General features: G+C 29.5%; 1 protein-coding gene across 1 annotated transcript in view; it reads left to right on the top strand.

The window, feature by feature from the left end:
* LOC111641637 (transcription elongation factor SPT4-like) overlaps positions 1-12,829 on the top strand; it is a 13,817-nt gene extending 988 nt beyond the window's left edge. Inside the window, exons 2-4 of the mRNA XM_023387839.1 lie at positions 4,160-4,266; positions 4,747-4,802; positions 12,591-12,829. Coding sequence (XP_023243607.1) covers positions 4,160-4,266; positions 4,747-4,802; positions 12,591-12,709 — 282 coding nt within the window. The 3' untranslated portion in view covers positions 12,710-12,829. The remainder of the gene's footprint in view (positions 1-4,159; positions 4,267-4,746; positions 4,803-12,590) is intronic.
* Positions 12,830-13,650: the final 821 nt, after the last annotated feature.

Raw genomic sequence — 13,650 nt, 5'->3', positions numbered from 1 at the left:
ATGGCGGCTCATCTCTGATTCCAGCAAACAAAAGAAAGGAAACAGTGGGGACGCACGTTCTAACCTAACCTAACCTATTCTAATAAATTACCATAATTATTACCAACCAAATTATTAGAATAGGTTAGGTTAGGTTAGAACGTGCGTCCCCACTGTTTGCTGGAATCAGAGATGAGCCCGCCATGACGGTACACGTATCTGGACTTTAATCTAAGGTTTTTATTAATTTTTCACTGCTTTGAAAATCTATGGTTGTCCTATATACGCGAGTGAAAGATTTTTTTCGTTTTTTACAATAATTTTTTGTGAACCATGTATTTGCATTTTTTACCACAGTGGTTCTCAACCGGGGGTACATGTACCCCTAGGGGTACGAGCGTAAATCAAAAGGGTACATTTAACTTTCATTATAAAATGGCGTATGTTAATTAATTTGCTGTAAATTATTAACACAAGAAACAAGAACAGCAAATTGTAAGAAATAGGTGACTGCAAAAATTGCATGACGCCCACGTTTCTTGTATAACATCGCCGTCTCGCAATACTCCTCTTTGAAATAATTCGCCATGTCTACCTCAACGCACAGTTTCAATTCCCATGCTTTGTGACATAGCACCGATGGTAAACGAATACTGACAAATTAGCATTTCACGCTATTCGTTATGTAGGAGAGGAGGTTCTTTTGTCATGCTCTACAACTTTGTAATTGACTTTTTTTGCTCGTCCTGCATCGTTTTCGAGATTGAAGCGTTTAAATAGTATTTGAGTGTACTTAGTTGTCAGGGGTCTCTCTGGAAAATTTTAAAATATCGCCAACCATTTCGCTAGTATTATATTTTTATCGCCACTTTAACAAAAATATCGCCAAGTGTCGATTTTGGCGCTATGCAGCACGACTTCTGAGTTATAGGTGCTATGAAACACATTTTTTTCTTTTTTTTTTTTGTCGGCCGGATAACCAAGGCGCCTGTCTGTTGCTTTGAAGATCCCGAATCGAATCCGGACGGTCGAAAAGCCTCAGGAATTTTTCGAGAATAGTCGGGCCCCGTCCCTTTGTTCGGCGTAGTCGAACCCAAGTAGGCCTAAAAAAGGTCCTCTTACTGCCCTCAGGAAAAGAAAAAGTAAAAAAATAGTAGTANTTTTATATAATATACTTGCCAAATAATAATAAATAAATGTATGTACTGGATTAAATTTATTATCATTTACGTGAAATAAGTAATTCACTTTTAGTTATAGTTATTTAGTCAGTTTTTTATGGTGCTCAGTTATAAGGGCTGTATACATCTAACGCAGTAATTATAAAATTTACATACAAAAATATAAGGGGTACTTTAGAAACAACTAATGGGCTAAAGGGGTACATCAACAAAAAAGATTGAGAACCACTGTTTTACCAGACACTCACCTTCTGGTGTTTAAGAACAAGTATTTTATCTGGGTCATTTCAATTATTCTTGTGTATTGTCAGGACTAAAGATGAATAGCAATAGGAAAAAACAAAGCTTTATGTTTTTTCCTATTGCTATTCATCTTTTTGGAAAAAATTTGGAATTCAATTCATAATTGAATTCCAAAATCACACAGGAGCCCAATATAAGTTTTAATCCCAAACAGACTGTACACAACATTGCTAATATCAAGTTGTTGTTGTATTCAATAGGCAGAAAATCAGCATGAAATCAAACCAAGATGGATGAGTTTTTTAATTAACAAATTGTGAAGTTGTGAAGTGCAAATGAGCATACATAATTTGCCTCTTTTTGTGCTTACAGAATATACGATTTCTGTCAGCTTTGCAGTACACACATACAACACAATATACAATCTTGTAACATATATTTCTATAGAATAAAGAATAGAGATTTTAACAGACTAAATAATTTCAAGTACAGGTATTTCTTTTATATAGAGGGTTAAATAATGGATTCTGGGTGTGCAGGAAATCTGTTGATATCAATATAATGGATTCTTGGAACAACAGATGATTTTTAGTGGCCTGAGTGATTCGTTAAAATGAGATTCTACTTTATATATATATGGTGAAACCTGTCCAAAATGGAAACCTGCCTAAGGGTTCATTTACACACAACAATGGCGTGTGGCACAGTGACTGTTTGGTGACAGTGACATCGAGCATGGCACAGTGACGAGTATTTACACACAACAGTGACATGACTGTGCTGTCAGTGAGTGGTCATGAACTTTTCTGAGGATGAACTGGCTATGATAGCTATATGTTTGGATGAAGAAGAAAAAGAAATGCGATCAAGAAAGTGCTGCAAGTGGGTACATGAAGCATGGACAAAAAATATCAACAGAATGGGAGTTAGTTTCATACTCTTTATAAAAAAATTGAGATGACGAATCTATATTTTTTGAATATTTTTCAAATGTCCCAACATGCATTTCATATTTTATTAAACAAAACAGAGAAAATATTCATTTTGTACCCAATGTCCATGTATTTTGAATGAGATAAATCAAATAGAACAGGGTGTTGATGCACTATTTCAATTAAATGTTCATCATCCATTGGAAAACAAAATTTACCGTCAGTGAAAATATCATTCCCGTCAAATGTACTTTCATGGTACATTTGACGGGAATGACATGCCACTGCCACTGCCACTGCACAACACTGTGATGGATGAGTCTGGACAGAGTGGTTTAAAACTAGGTCAACGATTTCCCACAGGCAAAAATTCACTGCACTGTGCCAGCACGTCACTGTTGTGTGTAAATGGACCTTAAAAGGAAAAAAACTCTTCAGAGAGGAGCAATTTTCTATGGGCACGTTCGTAAAGTCGAACGAGTTAAACGAGAATGACGTCATCGTTATTCTTATTTCGTTAGACTTTTCGAACGATTCGTTTAGAACTAAATGGCTGTTTCTAAAATCGAAGATACAAATGTTGCTAGTACAGCCTTATCCGAAATATTTTTCTCAGATTGCTTCGGGTGGACAGTTACTTCAATCATTTCATCTTTAAATTCACAATTTAAACACTCGAGTAGATTTAGAAACATCGATGCTGTTGGACGGCATTTTCTTAACGAAGTAAACCAACTCTTTCCTTCGTGAACTTCGTTAGAGTTTCGTTCGAAACGTCATCACCGCAGAGCATGCGCACTGAGCGAGACTACTACTTTTCGAACGATTCGTTACTAACGCATTTAACTCATTCGACTTAACGAACGTACCCTATGTTAAAAAGAAAACATGACAAAATGGAAAAAATATTTAGTATTGTGTGATTCCAATTTACACAGATTTTACTGTATGTAACATGATGTTTGATTTTTGATTAAATTAATTTAATTTTCAAATACAATAATTACGTATAGTGTTTATTGTTCATTAAACATTAAATGCACAGTGGATGATGTACCAAAACACAAAAACAAATGAGTTTCTGGAGTTTGGATAATTCAGAAAATTTTGTTCATGGCACTTAGTCATAAACAAAATTTTGAGAACAAGGTTCAAAGACTCCTGATCCCATCAAGTTTGGCTAGTAATGTATCTGCAATGTATCTGTAATATTTCCAATGTATCTGCATGTTGCAGATATTCCTTTATTGAAAATTTTTAGAACTGCATGAACTGCATATTTGGGATGCTAATAAACTAAAAGAATTGTTGAAAAAAAAAAATAATAATTTATATAAAAAGTTTCTGATTTTTCATTCTAACTGAAAAATTTAGAACCTAGTGTAACAAGATTTTGCAAAGAAAGAATCTTCTTTTGCTAAAAATCAATCATTTCAGTTATTTAAGGTTACCAACGAAAGAATTTAATTCTATGTAGAAATGCAAAACCAAGAATTAAATTTTGGATAACATTGGATCTTGCTGAATGAAAGACATGAATTATTTAAAATGATGAATGAAGTTAATGCAATTTAGATTTTAGTAATTTTAGCAGTTTTAGTACATTAATATTTTTTGATTAATAACATCAGAAATAGAAATGTAAAAAAGTTATTTAATAATCACCTCTCTTTGATATGAAAACTTACTGTATGAATTTCAGATAAAAATGCTTTTAATAAAATTTTCAAGATTTCTTGACAAAAAAAAAAGTTTGACAAATTAAAATTATTATATTTAAGGTATATTTTATGCTTATAAATGTATTTTTTTTTTTTTTTTCAGACTCTTGAACAATTTGAATTTGATGGTTGTGATAATTGTGAAGGTTATCTTGGTATGAAAAATAATCGAGATATGGTTTATGATTGTACTAGTTCAAATTTTGATGGGTATGCTTTTGTTTTTATTTTATAAATTATTTCTACCAATATATATGTTTAAAATTAGTATTTTAGTTAATCTAATGAATTAAATTATACTTTTAATGTATTTTTAAGAAGTACAGTATTATTATAAAAACTTAATTTTTTGTTAAATGGAAATATTTTAGTATCTAATTTCAAAAATCTTTTTGTTTTGAGATAGCCTACTTATTGGCTAAAGTACAACCAAATTGGTCATCTGTTCAGTAATATTTTCTCTTCTAAAAGTAGATTTATTAAATTTATTATTATTTTTAAATATTATAATATAAAAATATAAACATTATGAATAAATATCTAGTGAATGAATATTTCTTTATTGATATTACATTGATAAATATTACTTCATAGAAATGAATAATCATTCATTTGATTTTTAGTTTAATGAAACAAAATCTTAAATTAATTTAATTGTTATTCTATAAAACTATTAATTTTTTTTTAAAGACTGATCTCCCTTATGGGACCAGAAGATAGCTGGGTTGCTAAATGGCAGAGAATAAGTAAGTATATTTCTATAACAACTCTAGAAAAGGAATAATTTTAAATTAATTAATTTAAAACTATTTTAAATGACTTATTTAAACTGAAAAATCTACTCCTATTTAATACTTTAAGCAGTCCTTGGCTTTCAGACAACTTGTTTTTTTGTATATAATCCTTTTATACCTCTTAATCACTTTTTATACATCAAATTCAAGCTTTCAGACATGTTCAGCCAATAAATAAAAATTTTGAGCTATTGTGCAATGGCATTTCCTGCCAGATTTGGTTTCAGTAACATTAAAATCATTTATGAAAATTAATTTTTGTCTGTATAATGTTTAATCTATGGTTTTGATGTTTTAAATAATGATTTGTTCATTATAATGTATTCACTGTATTCTCTCTGGAAACAGAATCCCTTTATAATATGCAATGCTATTGTTTGACTTTCTGATGTTCATCTTTCATATACATTTTTTAGGAATGCATTACATTCAAAAGTCAGGGACTATATATATTTTATTCACAAACTGAAATCTTCTATCATTTTTCTATATACAGTGGTGCCTCATAATTTGAATTAATCCATTCCAGAAGACTAAAGTCTGAATCAATTTTTCCTATTAAAATAGCGGAAAATGAATTAATCCATTCCCAGACCCTAAACATCCATTTTAATTAAGTTAAAACAGCAAATACATGTAATTTAATGTACAAACAACACAATTAAATATTCTAATAATAAATTATAATACAAAAATGAAATGTTGAAAATATAAACAAACATTTATGTTGGAGAAATTGTTACAATAAAAAATTGTGAATATGTCAATGCTGGGCTGCAATTTTAATCATATTTTTAATTTATTTGATTTAAAATATATACTCTTCACCTCAGATTAGTAGTGGCTTGTCCCTCTATTTTTTTCCTTTAACAAAAGAAGTTGTGCCAGTCATCTATTAACTGCGTTCAGGGGAAAAGATTTGAATTGAAATAATGTAACTTCTGGTTTGCATTGGAAGTTCTTATATACCATATATATGTGCAGATAAGACAAGGCGTAAATTTTTATAGTTAGCATATATCTGTCCTATAAGACGATCCCCAAACTATCAATGGCCTATGAATTTAGTTTAGATCAGCAATCATCATCTGGATAATAATACTACATAGATACAGTAGAACCTCGATTATCCGGACTAATTGGGAATAAAGGTAGTCCGGATAAGGAAAAATCCGGATAATCGAAACAAATACTTTAATTTCTCTTTTAATGATAATACAACAGGTTTTCTTTTCGATGACATATCGGCAATATTAAAAGTAAATACTGTATTTAAATCGTGATCAAATTTTCAAGAAACAAACGTTCGTATTGAATTTGGACTACTACTGACCAACGCTAACAGACTACCTATTGTTTAAAAGGCCCTCTGGTGGCGCAAGAAGACGGATTTTATAAAATAAAAAGCAGTTGAAACTGCATTTTTATGAATAAAAATTTGACAAACTATTTATCGTTTTATGACGAGTAAAATTTTGTCGTCAGGTTTGCGGTTTTTAAGTAATGGATAAACCTTCGAAACGCGAGGCCCTTCGGACCGCGAGGCATAGGCAGTGGCCCACGTTGCCCATGCCTTACGCCGCCCTTGGTCATAGAAATGATGTAATTTGAATATAAATTATTTATAAATACGTATGTCAAGTTATATTTTTATTACTACATAAATTATATTAAAGAGTTTACGACCACTGTGCTGGGTGAGACGTTGTTGAAACAAAAAAAGTTATGCATTCCATCACGTACATGAACAGTGTCGTGATTCGCCAAGTGCAAATCATCAAATTCGTAAAATTTTTATTTTAAACAATCCGGATAATCGAAAATCCGGATAATGGAGGTCTGGATAATGGAGGTTCTACTGTATATGGAATTTTATTCTATTTGTAATTTTTTGAATGAACAAATTTTATTTTCTTGCATCTGACAGTACTGCCTTGTGATTATTGCAAACATTCGCACTGATTTGGGCATTTAGGTAATGATCTTGACTATTCGCAAAATGTCATATGGACTATTTAAATACATTGGTAAGTGATTTGTTTTATTTTATAATGGTTTTAATTTATATAAATTTCAACTTAACTTTTTTTGTATCTGTCCTATAAGAAGACCCCGGATTTTGGGGGCCTTTTTTTATGATTCAACTATCGTCTTATCTGCGCAGATATATGGTAATTAATCGGGGCCTCCTGCCCCTAAGGTCTAGGATTTCATCTAACTCTGTTTTTGAGATTAAGGAAACATAAACATAAGGATGACAATGGGAATTTGTAGGTCTACAATTTTTTTCAAATTGCAACCCAATAAATAAAATATATAAATACTATATGATAAAATGAAAATTGCATTAACTGATCATGCACCATCAACTTCAGCATGTTAAACGTAGCTGCCAGATTTGCCACACATGTACTGCTGCCATGCTTTGTGATAAGTTTCTTTTTCATCTAAATCATCGATATTACATCCTTCCTCTAAAATTTCATTTCTTCTATATATTTCTCAGATGTTATGATTAATAAGTGAGGGTTATATTGGGTCCAACAAAATTTTTGCATATTTTTAACAGCTATTATTTCTTAATATAGATGTGTGATTTAATTTTAAGGTGTAAGAATGTACAGATAGTTTACAGGCGTAATCCCACTGTGTACAGGCTCGTAAGGAACGATAAAGGCAGTTACGAACACAGCGAGATGGCAGGGGTATACTCTATACCATTAAAGGACCATAGATTTAACTCCACTTTGGTATACATGGGAGCGACCATGAGAAACTTAAGAATTGTTGAACGTAAGCATTCGGTGAATAAAAACATAGACTCTACAGTGCTTGCTGCTTTTGCCAAACAGCAGAATATCAAGGTCTTCTGGGATCAGGCATCGATCATCAAGGCTACAAGGTCCAGGCAGGCCGTGAAACATCTGGTAAAACTAGAAATTTACAAGGCACAGTTGCACATAAACTGTATTAATCATAGGGATGCCGATGGATTGTCATCGGTGTGGAAATCCTTCTATGATGAGTTGATGTAGTTTATACAAGCGGGAAGTTAATTAAGATAATTTTTACTGGATGTATATATTTTATTTTAGTTCTTTATTTTGTTTTAATTAACTTAAATAATCGCAAAGATTATACCTTTGCGATTATTTAAGCTTGCTAAATCTTAACGTAAATTAATATAACCACTTTTTGAATTATTGTTTTACGTAATTTCAAATTCTTCATTTGATTTAAAAAGATAACTGAGGATGATCGCTTAAAGCATTCGAAAGCATTTTTAATATCTTAAAAACGATTTGCTGGATTGTTTAAAGGTTTTGTTTTTTACTTATTGTAGTTCCAGTAGGAAAGTATTTATTTATTTAATTGATACAATTTGCAAGAATAAATTGAAAATCAACAAATAATGCACAATATATATAACTAAATATGCCAATAATAAAATGAAAAAAAGCACTACAAACATATGAACATAATGCAAGAACAAGAAATGACTGTATACAGAACAGATTGCCTTAGCATTTAGTGCATGAAAATTCACTCAAAGTGCTAATGCAATTTGCCATGTAAGTTCAAACTGTGTATAGTTTGAACTTCAAAGGTGAATTTTTCTGGAATTTAGTGTTTGAAGTATGATGTATGATACCACAGTATTTTTTCTCCGTGTTTATTTTATTTGCAACATAAGACTAAATAATATAGTTATTAGCATTGTGATACACTGAAACCAATAAAATTATAATTTTGAATTTCTATACTGACTTAGATCTGAGTATAAATTCCAGATGATTAAATTTTTTCAGCATTTTATGGAAAACTTTTCTCTTTATACATAGTGTACAAATCATTAAAAACAATATTACAGATCATAATGCACTATTTTTAAAATAAAAATTTGAAAAAAATGCTAGTTATCTTGAAACTATTAAATGTTTAAAATATTCCTATAATGTAGTTGACATTAGAAAATTTATTAAATTTAATAATGAGCCATTCTTTCTTTAGAACATGGCTCATACATTGTTATGCTATGGAAAATACTATAACAATAAAATTAAAACTATTCTTTTTCTATCTGCAATATATTAAAGCTAAGAAAGGGACACTGTAATCAATAACAATTAAAAAAAATGTATTCAAAATCAAAGTTACAAATTTTCCAATAAGAAAATACTAAATAAGATGCGTCAATATTAATAATACTTTGGTATTTCATGATTATTTGGATTATTTAATCCAATAACAGCTTATTTACATTTTAAAGAAAAATAACAATTTAAATTTTCTGAATATAATTAAATTTATTCTTAATATACTTATTAAAAACATTTAAATTATTTCTTACATTTTTAAAATGTAATCAACATTAGGGCTTTCAAAATACTATACATCAAGGGTTCTCAGAAAATTTTTTCTATGGCTGCACCTGTGTGAAAATATAATATTGACTTTTGCAATAATGTCCATTTTCCTTCACATTTAGGATTTTATTATCCAAGATGAATTTCAGTCAAAAACTCCAAATTGGTGGATATTTCAATGATTCTTAGTGAATGAAAACATACAGAATTAGCTCCTTGGATTGATCTGGTAGCTGCAAGAGATTTTCTTGGTGGCCACATTTGGAATCTTTTTCTTTACTCCAATGATTCCCAAAATAAACTGAATAAGAATTGCACAAGAAATACAGTGGTGCCTCGTATAACGTACTTAATCCGTTCCAGATGCATGTCCGTTAAGTGAAAAGTTCGTTATACAAAACGCATTTTCCCATAGAAGTACATGTTAAAACATATAATTCATTCTGCAGCATAAAATAACCGTACCATAAACAAATGAAAATGTAGCAGTCACCAATTATGCCGGTAGTCAGATGATGTGAGGAGGTGGAGGAACACTTTCTTTACACATTCATAGAGATACAGACTTTTTACACATTGCAGCACTCATTTTTATTGTTTTTTAATTGGAATCAGATTCAAGAGAGGCTATCGGAATTTGCAGGGTCATCTCCTCTTGTTCCATCCTTTGTTTTTTGGCAGCTTGCTTCTTGAAAAACATGTCCAAAGTGGTCAACTCCTCTTGTTCCATCCTTTGTTTTTTGGCAGCTTGCTTCTTGAAGAACATGTCCAAGGTGGTCTGTTTCTCTCTCTTCTTCAACACCTGTCGGAAATGAGAGATAAGGGTGTCATTGTAGAGATCATTGATCCTGTTGGCCTCCATTTGACAAGAAAGTTTTTGTCAACTTTCACTCCTGATGATTTCTTGCTTTGTTTCAATTGAAATCATTTTTCTGTTTTTTTAGAAGCCATGATTTTTACAACACTTGAATAAATGTAAATACCCTGCACTGAGGTGATGTACGTAATAAACAATGGAGCAAGCCGAATCCCAACGAAAGCTCTGTACTTCAGATATACTAATAATATATTCTAATAATACTAATATATTATAAAAATAGAAGATTGTCATTGGCAAATGAGTGGAAACATCATTTGCACTTGTTCGCAGAAAGTCCGTTGTTCGTAGCGTCCGTTATTCGAGGCATACGTTATACGAGGCACCACTGTATAATGAATTCAAGCATGAGGAATCACTTAGTAATTTAAGTATACAGTAAAATCTGCTGAAAAGGGAATATAACAGTACTTGTAAAAATTTTCCATTTTGATAGTATTCCTTTTATAGATGGTTATGATTTTATTAATGCAGAAAAAGAGAGTTGAAGAATTATTACAACTCGTATTTAAGACTGTTTCTCCAACAAAAATGTTTGTTTATATTTTCAACATTTCTCTGTACACTTACGATGTGCATATGTGCTGCACAGAAGAATAAAACTGTAAAAACCAAATATTCATGGATTGTGTTTTAATTGCTCTTTTCCTGAGAATATACCACTTGCTCTTCAGTGCTTAATTTATCAACTGTCGTCAAGTTAGAATAATATAGTACTTCTATTTGTATTTAAAAATTACTCTTATATTTTCTGTAAGAATAGTAGCTCCCAGAAATAAGTTTTTGTTACTCTCATTGCCATTAATAATAATAATACAGTAAACTCCTGTACAATGCACGACTAGTACACATACAAAATTCAAATTTTGTCATTCAGAGGTATACTTTTTTTTCAACTTTTAGGCCTAGGTTTAAACTCGTATAAATCGTGTGATAATGCAAGTTTCAATAACACGATTTATTATATCATGTAACATATTCCCACATTGTACAGGACTCCATTGTAATTAATTTTAGCTAGTTCTATGAATTTTGTTAAGTCATGCTGCTGCTGATTTGCTCTAGCTAACATGTAGAGAGTGGATATGTTCCATTCTAAAACATTTCATCATAATCATTTGATAACTTTTAATTATGAAAAAAATGTAAATATATCAAATTAGTTTTATAGTAATTATTTTTTATATTTTTAGCACAACTTTCCCAAAATAACACATTTTTAAATATTCATTATTTTGCCAAAGAAATTAACTCTCCTAGAAAGTTTAGGACAAACAATGATATTGTATTATGACTATTTCCCAGACATTGAATGATGATCTTGAATAAAAAATGGATTTAATAAATTATAACTCTGGTCATGTAAAAGTTTACTGTTATCTGAAAGTTAGCAGCAAATAATTCTAAATCATAATTAATGCTGTGTTAAAAAAATTCATTTTACTAAGGTTACATTATTGAAATTTTTAAAAATTGCATAAACTGTTAAAAACAAGTTCAGAATGACAAAATAGTTTCCTAGTTGACAAATTAACATCTCACAACATACAAGTTTTCACAATATTTGCAAATATTTTTACTATTATGTAAATTAATTATTGTGGCACTTCTGACAGAAGTTAAAAGTAGGAGAAAAAACTCTGGTTCACAGTATCCTTTGAGGAAAAGTTTTGTTTAAGTTGTGATTTATTATTTCATTATCTAAGGAATTATTTTGTAATTATGAACTTGTTTTTATACTATATCACTTTTTCAATTTAAAAAATTTTAATAAAGCCTTTTTTTTTACAATTTTTTCCAATATTTGTAAATGTTTTTTTTTTTTAACTATTATTGCAGTTTGCTCTCAAAAAGTCTTTCATTTCTGCATTAAGTTTTCAGCTTATAATAGTCTTTTATGTAATTAATCATTGCATTTTGAAATTAAGTTTTAATTTAGGCAGGTTTTCATTTTGTAGGGAGTCCATTTTAGAAAGGCTTTATGGTATTACTACTAAATCTGGTAATAAACTATTATCTGGTATTATAAATGTATGAAATCTTAATGTTTCTTAGAATGTCAATCAACTAGCAAATATATTATTAAAGTCATCAGTACATATCTAAATTTTAATGATCCAGTTTGAGATTTATTACTAAAGATCAAGATTTTCTAAACTTTTAATATTTATGTGTGATTTGTGTATCTGCCAGCTTCAGTTTATTTACATTAAATTTTTTATTATTTTTGATCATTTGAATAGAAAAAATCTAGAAATATATATTCTTTTAACAGTTGAACTATCAGTATGATTCATAAGAATATAAAAATTTAATTTTATTTACTAAATTTAAATAATTTAAATATTTTCATAAACCATATTTTAAGAAAGGCCTATAAATATTTTTGAAGTAATTGTTTTTAGATTGTTAGTATAAATAAGCAAGTTGATATACAATTTTGAAAAAAATGGATTTTTTTTACAGTTTTTATAAATTTAATATTAATCTTTTTAGATCATATGGTTAAAGGAATTTATGCTATATCCGTATCTGGCCGTCTTCCACCAGGTATTATTCGTGAGCTGAAAAGTCGTGGAATTACTTATAAATCAAGAGACACTAGTACTACCTGAATTTATATATAAATTGAAGCTATTTAAAGTATTATTTGTATAAAATTATTAATTGATTATTGTAAACATATAAAAATTAAATAAAAATCTTTGATAACTTAGGACTTGTTGTATGTAGACATTTGATTAGTGTTCACAACCTTTTCTAAGCTACATATTTTATTGAAAATGGAAAATTTCATGTATTCCTAAACATAAGTTGAAAATAGTTAGTTTTTGAAACCATTTGACTACATTCTTTAGGTAATTTCATTTTTAAAAATAAATTAGAATAAGGAAACAGTGTTTTGTAATTAAATACTATGACAGTAATGACAAGGTTCACAATTCTGTAGCCTAACCACAAGAATTTTCATTGGTACTATATTCTAAATAACTAAATATTTTTCAGAAACAAAATAAATGCAAAAACAAATTGCCTATATTAGTAAAAAACACCAAAAAGCAAAAATTCCAGACGACAGGATTATTCTTTCAGTTGTCCTGAACATGATCTTATTAAAGAGATGATAAAGAGAAAATATTTGACTTTTAAACTACTTTTGCTATTTTAGTGGTTTTTACTAATAAAATCAATGTTCAAGTTAAACCAAATCAAATGATATAAATTCTGTTAAACACTACGAATCCTGAGAAAGTGTTTTTCCTTTAATATACATGAAAAATTTAACAAGAGTATTCTTGTTACTAATGAAGTTAATTTAGTTAACTAATATTCATTAATGAACTAATGTGATGACTGCATCTGTTTTAATTTATAGTTTCTCAAAATCTGGTATCATTGAAAACAGATAAGGGTATAAATCTGGTTTCTCATTGAGTCTATTTCTATACTTGGTTTATGGATTTGTATAAGATAAAAATATTCTTTCACGAATTTTAATGTATACATGAAATTAGCCAATAGAAAAAAAAATCTGTTGACTGTCAGAAATGTGTAA

This window comes from Centruroides sculpturatus, unplaced genomic scaffold, assembly GCF_000671375.1.
Source record: "Centruroides sculpturatus isolate CEXI.00-Female unplaced genomic scaffold, Cexi_2.0 scaffold151, whole genome shotgun sequence".
In the NCBI taxonomy this organism is placed as follows: domain Eukaryota; kingdom Metazoa; phylum Arthropoda; class Arachnida; order Scorpiones; family Buthidae; genus Centruroides; species Centruroides sculpturatus.
This window is presented reverse-complemented; position numbering and strand designations above follow the sequence as displayed.